Here is a 19,011-nt window from a genome sequence, read left to right as displayed (position 1 = left end):
AGGATAGGAGGCCTGGGGACAAGGTCTACACACACCCAGGCCATGGTCTCCAAGCCCTGCCTCTTTTATTCCTTCTTGCCACTCAGCTGAAACCCACCTCCTCCCAGCTGCAGAGACCCTTCCGGACCAGCCCATCTTATGCGATCTTCAGATTACACCACCTGGTTTCCTCGGAGACTCCTGGAGGTGAGTCCTTTGGGGGGCGAGACTTGAATGGGGGGGACTGCCTGACCAGGTTCACTAGGGTGTTAAAATCCCAGCTTAGCTCCTATTTGTGAAGTGGCCAGAGACAAGGGACTCTGCCTCTCTGAGCCTCAGTTTCCCCGTCTGCCAAAGGGGCTAGTGCCACCTCCCCCACAGCCAGCACAGGCTCCCTTCCCTCCTTGCCATCATAGCGGGGGGCAGGGGGAGGAGAGGGCTAGCACCCAGTTGGTGCAGCAGGGGGGAGGGGCTCTCCGGGGGCCTTCCCAGGCAGGCCCAGGCTCAAGTGTGCAAGCTGTAGGAGCTGAGGCATGGGCCGCCCCCACCACCCTACCCCGCCCCCGCCTCCCCAGCCATCTGCAGCGTTGGCAGCCAGAGCCAGGGGGGATGGCGAACATTCCAGCACCATCTGAGCAGGACCAGTGTCTGGGGAGAAAGTGTGGGCAGAGCCTCACGTGTACACTCCGTCCACACCCCACCATTACTCTTGTCCCCTTGGGGCCTGGGGCGGGCAGGAACATGAGGCCTGCAGGTGGGGGGTTGGGCCCTCCCGGACTCCCACTGCCTCTTATGGCTGCCTCCCACCTTCCACGTGGCCTGAATGGCATCAGAACCTAAGAGGGCAGGATCGGAGGTTACAGTCTGGGGAAACCAAGGCCCCAAGCAGAGACCAGTCCCGCATTGAGCCTGAAAGGGACCTGTGGGAGGGATGTGGACAGCCCAAGCCCTGAGCTGCCACCTCTCATTGTCCTAACTTAGGTAGCCCCATGCATCGGGGGCAGAGGGCATCCTCTGATGTTCGCCCTGTCTCCAGGGCACTTGGAAACCTCCCTGCACCCCTTTTCCCTGTGTTACCCAATAGTGTCCCTGGGGCCTGAGGAGGAGGAGAGAGAGGGCTTTGCCTGCAGGCTGCTGACTCTTCCTGTCTCCTTTTTATTGGTTTTCTCACCTCCCTCACTATCAACCCTTCTCTCAACACTGTCCTGTGCCTGAATGTAGCAGCCTACTCCCCTAATTAAATGAGAGTAGAAACTGCCAAGATACAATGTATAAAATGTAAACTGGATGGTGGTGACGGCTGCACAGCATTGAATGTATTTAATATGACTGAATTGTACCCTTCAAATGGTTAAAATGGTCAATTTTATGTCATGTATATTTTACCACAATTAAAAAATTTAAATACATAAAGTATTCATTGGCAGCATGTTTTCTTCTGCCATGTGCTTGGAAGCCACGTAAAGATGTGTGACTCTGAGCCATTAGGGTCTGGAGGGCAGGAGTCAAGTGCATGTGCTTTGTGACCTCTCTTTCCAACTCACAGTGTTCTTTCTGGCCTCCTGGTCCTGTCTCCTGGACTCCTCTGCAGGCCGCTCTTGGGCTGGCCGGGCTGGCAGACTGGTCTGGCTGCCCCCAGGAAGCTCGTTTGCCCTAGGAACTGAGGCTGGTTTGGAGGAGACTCTGGCCTGGCCTGGGCCACCAGAATCACCCTGCCCACTGCCTCTGGGAGGAAGGGCATGGGTCACCCTGCACACTTCTTCAGGGGCTCTGCTGGGGACAGGAAGGGGGTGATCCAGCTGGAGTTTCCTGGAACAACACGGACTCTCCAGAGGTCACCTCCTCTTTCTGAGCTTCTCTGGGAGGAAGAAAGACCCTCCAGCACTTCAGCACCCTGATCAGGTACCTAGGTCAGGGAGAGAAGGATGCAGGAGTGATGGAGGAGCCACCCACTGGAGGTGAGACAGAGCACAAGCCTGGGGGGATAGTTTGGCCCGGCCAAGCCCTTCGGCCAGAAGTTTCTACCTCTGTAATATTGAGCTGTGGGAGGGCAGAACTTTGGCTTCATTCACTGCCATATGCGGGGACCTGGAGCAGGTATACAGTAGGTGTCCAATAAATGTGGAGGAGAATGAAGGGATGGATGCATACAAGGGTGGGCAGGTCAGTGCTGAGGACCCCCGCTTTCAAGGACCATTCCCTGTTTCACTCGGCGTGCCCTCGTCATTCGTTCCTCATGCACTCGTTCCTCCCGCGCTCGCCGCACTCATTCACTCGCGCGCCCTGCCATTCACGCGCACACGGTTCATTCACGCCTGCCCCGCCGCCATTCCTGCCGGCTCCAGCGCCCACGTGGCAGCGGCGCTCCGGTCCGGCCCGCGCCCCCCGAGCGTGTCCCGGCTGGACGCTGCAGGGGGAGCTGCTGAAGCAGCCGCGGCTGCGCGGGGCCGGGGCTGGCGGGAAGCCGGGCTGGGGGCGGGGGGCGGGCGCTCCCTGCGGGAAGCCGGGCGGGGTGGGGAGCCCCGGCCGCGCGGCTCCGGGCGCGCTCGGCCGCGGCGGGGAGGGCCCGGGCCGGGGGCGGCGGCGGAGAGCAGCGGCTGCCCGGGGCCATGTGGACGGGAGGCCGGCGGCCGGGCCGGCTCCGCCGGGCGGTGAGTACCTGCGAGCCGGGAGGGCGCGGCGCCGGCACCCGCGCGTTGGCGGGGCGGGGCTACCCACGCCGCGGGGCGGTCTCTGCACAGCGACCGAGGCGGCCGGGCCCAGGGCGCTGCCCAGCCTCCCGCCCCTCCCCGCGGCGCCCCTCCCGGGCCGTGCGCCGGGCCCGCCAGCACGCTCCCCGGCCGGGAGGAGCGGCCCGGCGCTCGGGGAAGCCGGGGCTCCAGGGGCGGGGCCGGGCTCGGCCTGGGCGCGCTGTCCTGCCCCCAGCGCGGCCGTTCCCGGCGCCCGGGTCCCATTGGCGGGGTCCTGACGCCCCACCGCGCGCGTCCCTGCGGCGGCAGGAGGGAGGGTGCGGCCGGGGACCAGGCTGCGGCCTGAGAACCGAGGACCCGCCGCTGTCAGGCACAGGTCGCCGGGGGAGAGGCAGGCCTCCTCCTGCCCTGCCCGTGAAGGGGCCGGGCCCACCCAGCAGGGTGAGGCCCACCCGCCCAGAAAGGTTGAGGAGCCCGCAGGAGGCAGGACCAAGGGCTGGTCATTGAGCTTTGGCCGCGGGTGGGCGCGCCAGCCCCAGACACCCTCCTCCTCGTTCAGTACCTGCAAGGCAGGCACTGTCAGTCTCCTTCGAGAGAGAGGAAACCGAGGCTCAGGGAGGCTGGGACTGGCCCAGGGCTACCCAGCAGGTGTGCTCACCCTCCCTGAACCCTGCACGTTGGATGGGGATTTCTGCCCTCGCGTTTCCGCTTCCTGCCTGGTTTAGAGGTGTTTCCTTCCTCATCTGGGCCCCACCCCATCACCATGGTGGTTCCTTTGGGGCAGGAACAGCGTGGAGTCTCCCGAGCCAGCAAAATTGGAGCAGAGTAGGCACCTTAGAGTGAGTGGAGGTGGCTTAGTTAGGAGCACCTGCAAATGTCCCTGCATGGCCAAGGTTGGCCCACCTGCAGACCAGGGTCATAGCCTTGGGCCACAGCGCAGGCAGGGTCTCCACGGGCCTGGCTCCTTCCTAGGCCCCAATGCCTAGATCTCTGGGGGCCATGGGCAGGTCCTTTCCGTTCTCTGGGCCCCAGTCTCCCTACCACCACCACCAGCAGGACTGTAGGAGAAAGCCCCCATAAACTGTGGTGTGCAGTCCCTGTCAGTCCGTGTGTGTCACTGCCGGCTGGGGCAAGGGGCTGATGGAGGCGGCTCTGCCTGGCATCTGTGATGGCAGCGTAGGGAGGCGGCAGCTCGGGCCTGGCAGCATCCCGAAAACCCTTAATTTCCCCGACTCTCACTATAATCAGGGTGGCGTAGAAAAGTGAGCAGGGCGGTAGATGCAGCTCCTTCCCGGCTGCTCAGCACGCCGGCGCCGGGGAGGGTTGGCCGGCGGTGGGGAGGACCCTCCCTGAGCTATTGTCTCCTGTTTATAGATTCCTTGCTCTGTGTTCATCTCATCACAGCCTGGAGCTGTGCGCACCTGAGACTCTGGGTGGAAAGGCGAGGGCTGCCTGGGGCCTCAGCCACGTGGGATGGGCTTTCTGTGGACTGGTGTGGGAGTGGGCCATTTCCCACAGGAGGGGAAGTCTGAGCAGTCTGGAATAGGATGCCGTCCACTCTCAGACTCTTGGGCGCAGGGTCTGGCCCACAATAGCTGCCACTTTTTGAGTACCCACTATGCACCAGGTCTAGTATAAACCTTTTCACAGGTCATCTCCACGGCACCGCTTGGAAGCAGTTTGTATTCCTGTAGGCCCTCAACGGTATAAAGAAGGAAGGGAGGGAGGGGGGAGGGAGGGAGGGAGGGATGATGGATGGACGGAGGGAATGAGAGTGGTCCATGCATCCGTGGCTTGTTTGGAGACAGTCCACATACGATTTCCCAAATCTCAGGAGCCTCATGAGGTCCAAGGGCTGAGGAGCAGCTGAACAGGTGAGGGTAGGGAAGTGTCTGACGTGCAGCACAGGTCAAGGCCTGGGGTGAGGGGAAGAGTTCAGGGGTCAGAAGAGGCTCAGTCCTGCTGGAGTGTAGAGGTCAAGGGCATGTCCATGGGGCAGGGAGAGGTGGCTTCTCCCCTCAAGTCAGGTGAAGATCCCCAGGGACTGAACTGGGAGTAACCCCAAGGATCAATGTGTTGGTCTAGAATTGCCCCCGGATTCCTCCTGCCCCAGAACTGGTAGAGAGGCCTGGCTGGGAGTCTGGAATCTTGGATTCCAGTTTCTCCTCTGCCACTGCTCCCTGTGTGACCTTGAGCAAGGCCCCACCCCTCTCTGGGCTGTGTCTGGGGCTCAACACCTCTCACAGTCCGAGGAGTGACTTCCGTGGCCCGAGAGCAGGCACAGACGGTAGGTTGTGGTGGTAGAAGCTGACCAGAGCCGGGGTGAATGAGTGAGTGACTGAATTCTACCTTCACCAGCATGTTCTCCCCATGCACCTCACTCAGCTCATTCACTGGACCCACGCAGGTAACCCTGATGCAGCCCCCGCCCTTCAGGAGCTCATGGTCTGGCAGGAGACACTGACCTTGACCAGTGTAGCAGGTGTTCCTGGTTTTTCCTGCTCTCCAGCCAAGAAGGGGACCCAGCAGTGGCCACAGCCCCCGCATGTCATGAGTCTGGAGGCCAATGCAGCAGCGCCCGAGGGCTTGCTGGTGTGGGGATCAGTCAGAGCCCAGCTCTGAGCCAGGATAGGGAACTGCAGTCATTTGGTCAGTTCGTAGGCCCCGAACCAAGTCAGGGATGGAGATGGACCCGGCCTGGGCCCTGCCTGGGGAGGACGGACACGGAAATTTCCAGTCCCTCTGTTGATGGTGTGTGCGGGGACTATGGAGCTCACAGGTGGAGAAGGATTGTGGGTGGGCTGAAGGGGGTAGTGGGGGATGGTGCGTGGATGGACGATGACGTAGCAGGACAGATCAGTGGATGGATAGATAGAAAGCTAGAGGAATAGAGGGATGAGAAGAGAGGTTGATGGACGTAAGTGGCAAGATAGAGATGGAAGAAAGAGTGGATAGAAGAACGGATGAGGATAGATGACTGGATGAATAGAACAATGGGTGTTTGGGTGGGTTGGCAGATGGGAGGATGGATTTCTGATGCATGTGGCAGGTTGGGTAGATGAATGGATGGGAGGATCTAAAATGGATAGATAGATGCCAACAGATGGATGAATAAAGGGGTGGATGGATAGAGGCAGGAGAAAATGGATGGAGGCAAAGTGGATGTAGTCAATGCGGGAGGCTAGGGTGGAGGGATGGGGACTTGAATAACGTTAGTAAGATGGTGGCTGTAGGAATGGATGGGTGGATGGATGGATACAGGAAGTGAATGAGTGGATGGACAGGATTTCATAGAAAAGCCTGGGTTTTTAGGAAAAATCGAATGTGGTAACACTGGACTCCCATCCTCAACAAATGGCTGAGGTTGAGTGGCCAACGGGCCATTTAGAGGGCAATCCCCCTGCGGTCTCATCAGACCCAGCCCATCTGCTTCCGACATGTATCTCCTGGGCTCTGAGGTCTTTGAGTTTTGCCCCCTACTCTACACTCTAGGGGACATCCACTCCTTCTCTAGTCAAAGTGAGACAGTAAGTTGAGTTCGTTTCCTTGAGATTTTCTCCTCTGGCTACCTATACAGTCATCTGCCCAGGACACGTCACCGATGGCCCTCCTCCCCATCTCACCAAGAACAAGGACCCCTCTCTCCCACCACCACAAAATGGGTGCCTCAGATCTGCCCCAGTGTGCTGGGGATTGAAGGACACCCCCTCCTGCTCATCCTGGCCTGACCCTAGTCGGAGAGGCTCGGATCACGCCCAGAACTGGCAAAGCTTCAGAGCACCCTCAAACGGGCTACCACTTCTGCAGACTCGAAACCGGCCCAGGGTCCTGCGGCAGCCCTGTCTCGGTTACTGCCGTTCAGGGAAGGTGTCCTTTGGTCATGAACGCACAGAGACGGGCACGGGAGGGTGGGCCCGTGCACCAATGGACGCCGGTTGAATGGATGCATCCGTGGGCGGACAGACGGAAGCATGGTACACTAGATACAAGTAGCAGGGACGGATACGTGGATGACTGGCAGACGGATGGATGGATACAGAAATGACAGGATGAAGAGATGGGTGAGCACACATGTCAGCGGGTGGCCGGTCCAGGCACGAAGTGTGAATGTGTGCATGCCAACAGATGGATGGTGACCGGGATGGAGGGGACGCAGCTGAGCGGGACGCTGTTCCTCCCTAGATGCTGGTGTCCGTGATAGGGTAGCAGGGAGGCTACACGTTCCGGAAGACGCGCTGAGGGTCAATGACAGAGTGGTGCAGCCTCTTGTAAAGACGGCGGTCAGTGGGGAGTCCCGCGGGTACTTCCTTGTCTGGGGCTCCTGGAAGGTCCGGACTGTAAGGAGCACTGCCTGGGTGCTGGGGACTGGACACAGCCCAGGCCTGTGGCGGCCCTTGCGGTTCTCGGGCCAGCATGGAAATGCCCATAGCCGAGGAGCAGCATGGGTAAGGGAACAAGTGTGCGGGTTTCAGGCCCTCCGTGTCCTTCTAAAAGGGGGGTGCTGATGACGTTTCTGTGCGGGCACGAGGGGAGCTTATGGAAGGTGACGGCATCCGTTTCGGTGTTTGCCATGGAAGGCAAGCCTTGGCTGTTTGCCCGCGACCCTCAGCGCCCACATCCTCCCCTGTGACCCGGGCAGCGATTCCTAGCTTAGGAAGAATGACAGGAGGTGGAGCTTAGAGGTCTTGGCGGGTGCCCAGCCTGCCGTCCTGCCATCCCAGAGGGTCCCACCAGGGCCCCTGGGCCAGGTCTTTCCGTCCCAGCCCCAAGGCAATGGCAGCAGCATCCCTCCTCTCTTGGAGCTCGTCCCCCTAAGGGGCGGGACTGCAGAGGGGGGACAGAGGCAGGACAAGTGGTGGTGGAGGAAAACAGGGTACGAGGGCACGACCTCTGGGTTCCCATCCCAGGTCTGCTGCATCTAGCCATGTGACCTCGGGGAGTCAGGTCACCCCCCTGAGATGGCTCCATTTGAGCACTAAACAGAGTTCACAGCTGCCCCGCCTCACAGGGCTGGCTGAAGATTCCGGCGACGAGGGGTGCACGCCCAGCACAGACCGTGGCACACAGTAGGGCTCAGGAAGGGGCTGAAACGCAGGAGTCGAGAGGCAGGGCTCCTGGGCCGAAACAGGCAGCCCAGGCTGCAAGAGGGAAGCAGGCCCAGGCTGCGAGCGCAGCCGCCGCCAGCGTCCTCCAGGGCCTCTGGCCCAGGCGGCTGAGAGCCAGTGGGTTGTTATGACAACGGGAACTTGTCTGGTGCAGCCGGCAACTCCGGGAGAGGCTCAGAGGACCAGCAGGCTGAGGCCCTGAGAACACTCCTGTGACCACACATGCTGGGGTACGGACAAATCAGAGCCCTGTGCTAAGGGGCCCTGAGGTCCTACTAGGTGCCAGGCTCGGTGCTGAAGGTGCCCAGCACATGCCTTTTTGCACCATTTCCCACCACTGGGCTGAGGAGTGCTCCCTCCCTGTATGACAATGAGGATGGGACACAACTTGCCCAGGGTCCTGCTGGGATGCCGGAGTGGTATTTGACCTTGGATCTGCCTCCCTCCAACTCCTGTTCCCATGGGTGATGGAGCAGGGACTGGATGGCTGCTGCCTGTCCAGGCATAAAGGACTGGCCATCAGGGGACTGCAGAGGTGGGAGGGACACTGTGGCCTTCCCAAGAGCCTGGGATCCCTCCCATGAGGTCCACACCTGGCTGGGGAAGCGTGTGAACGGACAGCCTGGACCTGTGATACAGTCACTAACACAGTCATTCAGGATCTGCTTACTGAGCACCTACTGTGTGCCCGGCCCTGTGCAGAGAGCTGGGACAGAGTGGACACAGATAATAAACAGATGGTCACAAGCATATTAATTACAGTTGGGGGCCTTGGTATGAGACCAGGTGTTTCAAGAGGTTGTGGCAGGGGTCTCGGATCTAGTCTGGGGGATGGGAGGGGACAGACTGTTGATCTGGGTCCCCGAGAGTGAGAAGAGGAAAGGGACAGGGAGTCAGAGTGCTCTGTGCCGGGGAGACCAGATGAAGTGCACACTGTTCAGGAACATGATGGGAATTTTGGGGACGGGGATGCACAGTAGCAGAGACAGAAGACACTGGGCCATCTGAGCCGTGCAGGGCATAGGAAATTGTGGCAGTATCTGGTCATCTGGTCTATGATTTTAAAAGTTCACACTGGTAGGTTTTATGGGATGAACTGAGCTGAACCATCACAGGGTCAGGGGCCCTAGGGAGAGGTGATTGCAGGTGTCCAGGTGAGACATGGTGGCAGCTGGAACCAGCAAGGTGACTGTGGGGAATGTAGGCAGGTGGTGAAATCTGAGAGTAGCTGAATCCCCAGGGCCTGATAGGGGTGGGGTCAGGGGAGAGGGAGAGGGAGGGGTCCAGGTGGCTTCCGGTCCTGTCTTGGGCAGAGGAGCTCGGGGAATTTTTCAGACATTCAGTCAGGGGTGCTGTGGGTCATCCAGAGAGGTGTGCATCTGAGTCCAGCAAAGAAGGGGTCCCTAGCACTTGACGTGAGGTGTCTAGACACTGCCAGGTGGGCAGGGGCACAGCCATGAGCAGGCAGTGCCAAGCAGAGCCTAGGCCATGCTCCAAGAAGCGCCACAGGCCAGCACTGGGGATGGTGGAGGCCACCAGCTGGCCAGCCAAGGGCCTGAGGCTGCCACCCCAACAGCCTTCCTGTAGTCATGCAGCTGGGTCCCAGGAAGGCGTCCTGCCTGGACCCCGGCTTTCTGAGATGCCAGGGTCAGGCACATCTCCCTTCACAGAAAGGAACACGTGCCCAGGCCTGGCTCTGGCCCTTCTTTGGGTTAATGTCCCCACCCAATTTTCCATCTAACTATGCCCTGGGCCCCCATGTACAAAAGGCTCTTGCCTCATAGCATTATCAACCACTGTTCCTCATCTTATCCCTGGTGTGTCTTTGAGGAAGTGAACACAGCTGTTAGTAACAGAGATGGGAAGTACCTATGGCTTAAATAAGACAGGATTACTTCTCTCAAGTTAAAGAAGGTCCAGAGGCCGGGGTTGTGTTATAGGACTAGTGTGATGACTTGGTGGTCATGAGGAACCCAGGTTTCTTTGGTCTTTCTGCTCCTCCATTTATTATATATGGCTCTGACACAAGTTTGCCTCATGGTGCCATATAGCTGCAACAGCTCCAACCATCACTTCCATATTTCAGATAAGAAGCAGGAGATTGGGGAGTGGGAGCAAAAAGGGTACAGGCAAGCTGTCTGATCCCTTTTATGGAGTTCTTCCAGAAGTCACGCTCCACAAATTATGTTTATATCTCATTGGCTACCCCTGACTGCAAAGGAGCCTGGGAAATGTAGTTTTTTAGCTAAGAGACATGCCTCCTAGAATAAATGCGGGTTCTTTACTAAGGAAGAATGAAAGAACAGCGGGCAGCCAGCAGCCTCCTCCACACCCTCCTCTTTCGCCAGATCGATGTAGTTCTGGTGTCCCTCGTTCAGGTCCTGCCTTCACCCTGTCCCGGCGCTCAGCACCCCACCTGGCAGAGGCCACAAGGAGATGCTGGGAGTGGAGTGTATGAGGCCCAACCCAGGGCCCCTCCCTGTACGCAGCAGATGCTCATTCAGTGCAGGTTTTCCCCCCACCCCCACCCAGGCAGGCGCAGAGCCTAGGACATGACCTTGTCCTCTCCAGCACTTTCTAAGCCCCGAAGCCCCACTCCCGGTTAGTGAGAATCAATGTAGGGGGCGGGAGGCCCTCCTGCCTCGTGTTCTCTGTATTGATGGGCAGGCGGGCACTGGCTGGTCACTCTGCCCAGTGAGGGCTGGGGGCCCTGCCGCCCTGAGAGGACGTAGGGATCCCAGGCTTGTGGGAGGAGAGAAGCACTTGCACAGGCCCTACTAAGGAAGATGCTCTCTGGGGCCAGCTCCCAGGCTCGGGGCCGTGATCCTGGCAGCCCCAGGCAGGAGCCCCGGGACGAAGCCCATGGGAAGGAGGCGTGCGCAGAGGACCCCCGAAGCCACAGATCTAGCCTGAGCCCAGGTGGGAGCCCTGAGGACCAGACGTCCTGCCCCCGCGGGCCAGCGTGGCCTGGCCAAGAGGAGACTCAGGCATCGCCTGCCCTGCCGTCTACCCCACAGACCCCAAGCAGGGGCTGCCAGCCTGCCACCGGCCCCCTCGCCCGCCTGAACCGACGACGAGAGGCCAGGCTGCCTTTCTCCAGGTTCCTGGATGAGGTCACCATGCGGGTGCTGGGCCCCCGGGCCCTGGAGGCCTTCCGGGCACCCGGAGGCCGCAGCCCAGAGCCCTCCCCTGGTCAGCCAGGCCCAGGCTTAGCCCGGGAGCCCCTCCCAGGAGCTGCAGCCTCAGAGGAGAGCCTGGCCCTGAGCCCCCCGCTATCCTTAGAAACAGCAGCAGAGGCTGCAGGCAGATGGGGGCGCAGCCAGGCGGCGGAGACCACTGGGCCTCCCATGGGCAGCGGCGAGCACGGAGGCCAAGCTGCCTCCCCCGGGCAGCCTCCAAGCCGGGTGAGTCTCAGCCCCAGGTCACCCCCAGCCAGCAGCCAGACAGACCTGTGGCCGTTCTGTGCCCCATCCACCTGCCATTTCCCCACAAGTCCTGGCTGATACCCTCAGAGGCCCTGCGCCACACCCCTTTGATAATATCTGCAGCGGGGAAGACCTAAGTGCCAAAAGAATGAATCTCTAAGGTGAAATTCTGGCTTTGGGGCCGGCAGGGCCGAGTGTGCATGAGGAAGGATAACAATGATATCGTGGCCCATTGGCGGAGTCCTCAGAGGTGCACCACAGGGTTTCATAGTAGCCCTTTGACATTTGAACCTCAGACACCTCCATGGGAGGTAGGATGTCCTACCTAGTCCTGTAGGCAGGCAGTGGGTTCATGTCCTTCATAATGGCCCCCGTTCCATGGGGGTGGACACTGAGACCCTGGGGGCTGCCACGGCGTCCCCCTTCCACACACCTGGCCTCCGCTGGGCAGAGAGACTCGCTGAGCCCTCAGCTGTCCTGAGGCCAGAGCTCTGTAGAGGTCAGGACGGTAGCACCCTGCGTGCTGGTTCCCCAACCTTGGCACTGACCTGCTGACCCCCAAAACAGCTGTGTCCCCGGCAGCCAGTGTGGGTCCTCTTGGGCTGTGGATGACACTGCCCCTGTACCCCCATCCCAACTTCTCCCAGCACAGGACTGAGGTGGGGACCGCAGGGCCAGGCTGGCGGAGAGCTCAACCAGGCCCCTCCCAGAAAGGCTTCCCTATGGGGTAGGTTGTTTTTAAAACAAATTCCTGGGTGAGAGAGATCGCTGATACTTGCTGACGATTTACTAGCGTTCTGCGTCCCAAGCCTCAGTCCATCCCCGAGAGTTCTCAGCTCAAGGATCTGCTGAGGGCCGTGTGATCTCAGACGAGTCGCCCACCCTCTCTGGGCCTCCATTTCCCGGGAAGTGGAAAGGAAGTAGAAGGGTCATGATTTTCCCTTTGCCTTGTCACAGGGAGTGCATCCGGCAGGAACTCAATAAGCATCGTGTCCCCCGTCTCCTGGAGATCTGGGACCCCTGCCTCTGCTGCTCTGGGCTCCGCAGGCCACCCAGACTTCACCCTGGAGATGGCTGGGCCCTGGGGGAGCATCATGACACCCAGGCCTCTGGGGTTCTCCTCAAGGCTCTTTCAACACGCCTCCCGGGGCTGCCAGGCAGCACAGGGCTGTGGGGACCATTGGGGCTCAGCAGGGGGGGCGCGACTCTGTGCGGGGACCCAGCTGGGAGTGTTCTTCCAAGGAGCATGAACTACTCAAAACAAGCCAGAGAGAGCGACTAGGACCAGGCCTACTTAACAGGCCAGAACTGAGGCTCAGAGACAGCACTTGAAGCCACCAGACTGAATGAGCACAGATCGGGGGCCAGGGGCTGCCGAGGTCACGGTGCAGGGAGCAGGCAGGGAGGTAGGAGGCGAGCAGTGTTTCCAGGAAGTGGAAGGGACCCACGGTGTCACAGACTGTCATGGGTGAGAAGCGGGGCTCACGTCCCTGAGCATCACCCACAGGGCTGGTGTGTGTGGGACACACAGCGGGTCACCCACCAATACCTTAGCTGGAATACTGAGCCAGGGTGCACTTTGGGGCTCTTTGTGCCTGACCAATGGGAGAGGGGCAAGCACTTGCCCAGTGTCACCTAGCAGGCTGGGGACCTGCACCCAGGCCCTGGTCTGAAGGGTGCCCCTGTGCCACTCCCTGCCGTGGCTCGACGTGGCCTCTGCAGGCTCCAGCTGTGTGCGGCTGCAGATGGGTGAGGCTGGCGCTGTGAGCCGGCTCCCTGAGCGAGGCCTGCCCCGTGGCATGTTGTACTTGGCCTACAAGAGGGTTTGAGCTTTTTTAAAAAACATTCGAGCCAACATTTAAAAATTGGGAGAGTTTACAAAAATCCGTATTTTTGGCTTCTGCGGAGGGTCTGGCAGCTCCTGCCCACATTCCCACGTGGGAGCGCGGGAGTGGGAAACGGCTGCCCCCCAGAGGAGAGAGAGGCGCCGCCAACACCGAAGTCTGCCTACAGATGGGGAGACTGAGGCCCAGAGGATGGCAGGATTTGTCGAGGTCACCCTCGGACAGAATCCTGCGGTAGCTCTGGGGGTTGCCAGGCTGGCGGTGGGGGGCTTGTTGCTAATCCCACCCTGGCTGCTTCAGAGCCCCAGCCCCCCTCTCCGCAGATTCTCCCAGCAGACACTGGGGCAGAGGGTCCCTTCCCTGATGTCTGCCCCCCCAGGAAAGGCAGCACCATGAAAGCAGAGCACTTCCTCTGGTTTGTTCGCTAAGGCCCCTGGAAGAGGGCGACAGTAAGTGTTTGTTGAATGAATGAAAAAAGGCGAGGGGTTAGAAGGGTGTCCAACCCCGTGATTAAATGAAAAGGCTAGCTCTCTGCAGCAACTGCAGACCTTTAGAAGCTCTGTTCCCAAGATAACCCCTTTCATGTCCACCTTGTCACTCACAGCGTCCTTTGAAAAGTTCCCATCCTCCCTAGAGGAGGGATTGAGCTCAGAGAGGCTGAGCGCCTTGCCCGAGATCACACAGCCGACTAGGAGATGGTTCCGTAGACCTCACACCCACAGAGGGGGCTCCCTGGGCAATGCTCTGGGTAGCAGCCGGGCTCAGACGCCTCCAGGGTGGGGGCAGGCTCTGAGGAGGGGCTGGTGTGTGAGGGGAGCTGTGAGCGGGGCTGCTGCAGGTGGAGGGCAGGTGCCTCTGGCTGGGGATTCAGAGCAACCTCATTCATTCCAAGGTCTCCTCCGCCTGCCATAGGAGGTTCTGTGCCTGGCCCTGGGGCCACAGAGTGGCCTACACAGAGGGACCCTGCTTTCCAGGGGTCCTTTGTAGTGCAGGAGGTGGGGCCAGGTAGGGACAGGCAAATGACCAAAGATGGTGAGTCCAGAGAGAAGTCGGTAGGGGAGGGGCTACTTCAGATGAGGAAGGCCCAGCCATGCAAAGGCCCTGAGGCAGGAGTGAGCTGGGTGAGCTTGGGACCAGTGAGGTGGCCAGTGTGGCTGGTGTGTGCCAAATGCGGAGCTGAGTCAGGATTCACCAACCCCTCCCTGAGGCCTGACGGATGACACAGGGTTGCTGCCTTGGTGTCCCTGGACGAGAGCCTGGTCCCAAACCACTGCATAAACACCGCAGGGGTTGTCTCTTGGAGCCTCTGTTTTTGCATCTGTAAAGTGGGGGTTATAAGACCCACCTCGACGAATCTCAGTGAGGATTAAGGGATTGAGTTCCATAACTGGGTCAAAGGTGGATGGGCCTGTTTCTGACCCAGGGGGCCTCCTGCAGCTCAGAGACATGCCGGGGAATAAGGGACGGAGCAGGTTGCAGGAAGGAGGTGCTGGGGCCTCGGTGGTCAGGATGCTGAGAGTAGCGCTCAGGGTCTGGGAGGGACTGGCATTGGGGGGAGGGGACCGGCACAGGCAAAGAGAGCGAGGGAGGAGAGAGCAGGTGGGCTGAGGCAGGGATACATGGCACAGTCCCGTCTGACCAACAAGTAGGACTTATGTGATGTTGTTGGGAAATCAAGGTGATCGCTGGACTGGACCACCCACAGGGGACAAGGGGTGAGTTTAGGGCAGACAGTGATGAGGTCACAGGTGTATTGCAGGACTAAGCATCGAGCTATGACTATGGGGTGGGCTGGAGGGACAGTACCCAATGCAGGGATGGATTATCCCCCAGAGCACCCAGAGGGCCCACCTGTGTTCTGCCTGTGTCAGGAGAGCCTGGGGGTCCTGGAGGGGCCAGAGGGGTCCTGAGGGCATGTTCTGCCCCGTCATCTCACCCTGGAGACCCCAGACATCCCACAGGCCCCTCGTACTCATGGTCCCCACCCACCCTGCCCTCCTATAGTGGAGTCACCACCTCTGGCTGGAGACCAGGCAGGGCCCCAGTCTGCTCTGCCCAGCCCACAGGCAGCCCTCAGCGAGCCATTCCGGGCCCTGGCCTTGGTTTCCTCATCCGTACAAAGGGCATCCCGAGAACATCCCCAGATCTTGTGGTTTGACTGGCAGAGTCAAGGCTTGAACGTGGGTCTTTGGCCCCAACACCAAGACCACTGTCAAAAGCACAGCACCACCCCAGAGGGCTGCTCCCCCCACACAACCACACTGCTCATCAGCACACATCCAGAGCTTTATGTGCCCCCATCCATCTGGGTGAGCTGCTGGCCTAGCCCCAGGACGCATAGGGAAAAGACAGGCCCTGCTCCAGGGAGTGTACATGTGGTGTGAGGCCTTAACCCAACAACTCCACAGGGTCTCCCTGGAGGGCTGCTTGGAGGAGGTGGCCTTTAAGAGTGAGGGCAGTGGTTATCCCACAGGCACTGGGTCTGGACAGGATCTGAGAAGTCATAGCATCAGAGTCAAGCTTCTGAAATACCAGAGTGAAGGGAGGGACTGCCAAGATACCAGGATGGGACCTCCTTTTTCTTGTCTCCTACCCTGCCCAGCCCCCACCCTCTGCCACCAGAGCAACTCAGCCCCCTCTCTTAGAGGCCCTTCTTGGGGGAGAAATTCCCAGACAGACCCTTTAGAAGAGCTGAAACACTCAATATAAATAATTAATGCTAGAGTTTTAAAATTAAATTTTAATACATTCTTATTAATTTTAGACAAACTCCCTGGCAGGTCATTCGCTGTGAATGATTGAGGCAACTGGAGACGTGAGGGATGCCCCCAGCCTCTGGGTGGGAAAGGCCTCTGAGGACTGGGATCCAGGCTCAGCTGGGCTCATCCCCCTGAGCTTTGCTTTCCTCTGGCAGAACGGACCGACCACTGTCCTGCGCGGAAGAAGGACAGTGCTGTGAGCTGCAAGGGGTGCTGGGTGGAGTGTCCTTTTCGTTACTTTTGCCATGCTGACGGTGGACTCCCAGGACTGGAGTAGGGGTTTCATTTCTCAGCCATTAGCCCCGGGAGACAGGGCTCACCTCCTTTGCTGCCCTTTCCCACCCCAAGAGCTTAGCCCAGAGCTAATGAGTGAGCGAGGATCCCTCAGGGTGGATGGAGGAGCACAGGACTTGGGGTGGGTCTGAATCTGCTTGGGGCTGACCCTCCCAACAGACGGCTCCTCCCACCCTGCGTGCTGGCCAGGGGGAGGCCAGGCCTGCTGGGCGCTGTGGGGGGGCGGGGGGGCCTGGAGAAGGGACAGGGCTCCTGTCGGGAACTGGCAACCTGAAGGGAAGCGGCAGGAAAGAGATCCGCAGCCTCGCCATGGTGTTGTGGGATCCAGGCAGGCGCTGCCCGTGTTTATTGAGTGCCTGCTGTGTGCTGGGATCTAGTGCGCTGAGCACGGTGATGGGGACGTGGGAAAGGTGGGCCTGGGGTACATGGGGGGCTCGGGGAAGGCGTGGGCTGCGCTCCCCTTTGTCTAGGGGGAGGAGACCACACCGAGGGGTCCAGGCTCTCGGTCTCAGACAACTTTCAGAGTGTCGGGGGTGTCTGGCTGCCAATCGGCCCCTTGTGGATCCTTTCTTCCGAATTCCTCCCCCTACCCCAGCCCCTTCGCAGCCCGCGGTGCTGACGGGCGGCAGAGCGCGCAGTCCGCTTCCCCCTACCCTCAGACACAGCTTGCAGGTGAGGAAACTGAGGCGGGGGAGTCCCGGGAAGGCCTGCCTGGGCACCCGGGGGTTTGGGGGCCCCGCCTGGCTGAGGCCCCCGGGCCAGGCCTCCCAGCTCGGCGCTGACAGCCGGGCTGCGCCCTCGCCCGGCGGGGCGGTGGGGGAGGCGGCGTGGGGCCCGGACCGGAGAGGAGCGCGCTCCCGGCGGACGCGGCGCGAGGGGCCGGGATGGGCAGTCATCAGTCTTCCCAGGTGTGTCGCGTGGTCCCTGGGCTCAGCCCCCGTCCCCCTTTAATGCCAGTCATGGCTCGGAAAGAAGGGGGAAAGCCCCAGGGAGCGGCATCTCCCGAGTGATGGAGAGCCAGCCCCGTGCCCCCGGCTTCGCGCAGGAAGTGCGATCCCGCCCGGGCCGCTCGCGGTCTCCGTCGCTCGCCGGCGCCCGCAGGGTTAACGGCAACGGGTGGGTACCCCCACCCCACGCGCGGAGGGGCAGCCGGGCTGGGCGGGGAGGGTCTCCGAGCCGCTCACCCTCGGGTCTGCGCAAGCCTGGCTGGGAGCCCCACGGGCAAGTGGGTTGCGCAAGGGTTAATCCCTCGGGCCCGGGAGGGGCGGGCCAGGCCCGGAACCTCAGAATCTGAGGGCAGCGGGGTCCCTATTTGAGGAGTCTGAGGTCCTGAGTGCCATCACCCTCGGATTCTGTGCGTGTCAGGTTCTGCAACCCCGCATGGCCCCCAATTCCAGACCTGAACATTCTCCTACTCGGAGATTCAGAGATTCGGAGATTCCGGGGCTCGGCATCCTCAGGGAGGGAGCGCGGAGCTGGAAGGGTTAACGGGCGGGGCGGCGGGGGGTGCTGTGGGAGCGGCGGGGGCCGCGGCCGAGGGAAGAGTTAACGGACCGAGTTGGGTCTCCCTCTTTCTGGCAAGCTCGGGAGCGCTCCAGGTGTGCCATCCCGAGTCCCCGGTCTGTGCCATCCCGAGTCCCCGGGCCAGCCCCTCCGTCCCCCCACCCCCCGGGGGGCGTAACTACGTGCCGGGGAGCGCGGCGGCCCGGGAGGGCTCACCTGTTACTCGGCAGCTGCCCGGCGCACCTACTGAGTCCCAGGGACCGCAGTTGGGTGGTAGGGACTGGGGTCGCTCGGGCCGGGCTTCCCGCCGTGCGAGCCACGCGGGGGTGCCCTGCCGCCGCGCCGCCTGTGCCCGCGGTGCCCGGCTCCGCCCGGCGCGGCTGCCGAGCGCACCCTCCCGCCTGCTGACCCTCTCGTTTGGTTTCTCGCAGGCCTCTGCCGCAGACATGGAGAAACTCAGGTGAGTGGAGCGTCTTCGTGCCGCGGCTCGCGGGCCGGCCGGGGTGGGGGCGCTGGAGGGCGCGGGGAGAGGGCTGTGCCGGAGCGCTCCTCCGGGGCCGCCGGGCTCGGCCGCGCCTGCCGGGGTGCCGTGCGTGTGCGTGCGTGCGCGGCGAGACAACGGGGAGCCCCCTCGGGGGACTCCTCGGCCCGACAGGGGCCACTGCGGCTGGGAGAGGGGGTGCGCAACCAGGGCTCGGCCGGCCTCCGCGGTCCCGCCTGCCCTGCCCCAGACTCTCGATCGTCCCCCGGGACCCTCCGGGTCTCGCTCCTGCTGTTACACACGGGTCTCGGCACCGGCTAGTCCCCCCGCCCCACAGGAGACAGTTGTCTGGTTTTAAGCTTTTAAGTTTATGCCTCGTGGGGGCGGGGGTGAGGGATGCAGCCCTCGCTGCTGGCCAAGGCAGTCCGGTCTTGGAGCCATTTTGGGGGAATCCCAAGACCGCGCCTGGGTAGTATCACCCCGCTGCCTCCCTCCCGGTGCTAAACTTTGAGCCTGGAGGCACCCTTCTGGGCCTTCGCTGCAGGCCAGGGATCATCGATCTGAATATTCACGACTTCCTCCGAGACTTCCTTGGCCACCCTGACCCCCACTTTGGGAACACCCCTCCGGTGTTTTCCTTCCGGAGTCTGAGCCAAGGCATGGTGTGGGCAGCGCCGGCTCTGGCCGCTGGGTTTCAGCACCGTCAACCTGGTCTACCAGGGTCTGCCCCCCACGCCCCAGGCCAGAATCAGCATGCATGGAGAGGACTCCGGGTAGCAGGTGCCCCCAGTTCCCAAGGGGCAGGGACCAAACAGGGCCCAGGCTTGTTCCAGGGCAGGTTCCTGGGTCTATGGCGAAAGGGGCCAGGGCTTCCCAGGTCTCTTAGTGCTGTGGGTGCCTGGGGACAGGTGGTCCCACACAGAGGCTCCAG

General features: G+C 61.2%; 1 protein-coding gene across 8 annotated transcripts in view; it reads left to right on the top strand.

The window, feature by feature from the left end:
* The first annotated feature begins 2,473 nt into the window (after positions 1–2,473).
* The window catches only part of BEGAIN (brain enriched guanylate kinase associated), a 42,772-nt gene continuing 26,234 nt past the window's right edge, over positions 2,474–19,011 (top strand). For 2 of the 8 annotated variants that reach the window (XM_036268606.1, XM_036268570.1), the window contains exons 1-2: positions 2,474–2,630; positions 18,031–18,059. In XM_036268606.1, coding sequence (XP_036124499.1) covers positions 2,589–2,630; positions 18,031–18,059 — 71 coding nt within the window. In that variant the 5' untranslated portion in view covers positions 2,474–2,588. Of the gene's footprint in view, positions 2,631–16,944; positions 17,199–17,400; positions 17,451–18,030; positions 18,060–19,011 lie in introns of those variants that run through there. The other 6 variants (XM_036268614.1, XM_036268597.1, XM_036268631.1 and 3 more) reach the window with 4 other exon arrangements.

Source organism: Molossus molossus, unplaced genomic scaffold, assembly GCF_014108415.1.
Source record: "Molossus molossus isolate mMolMol1 unplaced genomic scaffold, mMolMol1.p scaffold_m16_p_1, whole genome shotgun sequence".
Classification (NCBI taxonomy): domain Eukaryota; kingdom Metazoa; phylum Chordata; class Mammalia; order Chiroptera; family Molossidae; genus Molossus; species Molossus molossus.
The sequence above is the reverse complement of the archived record's forward strand: the minus strand, read 5'-3'. Positions and strand labels throughout refer to the sequence as shown.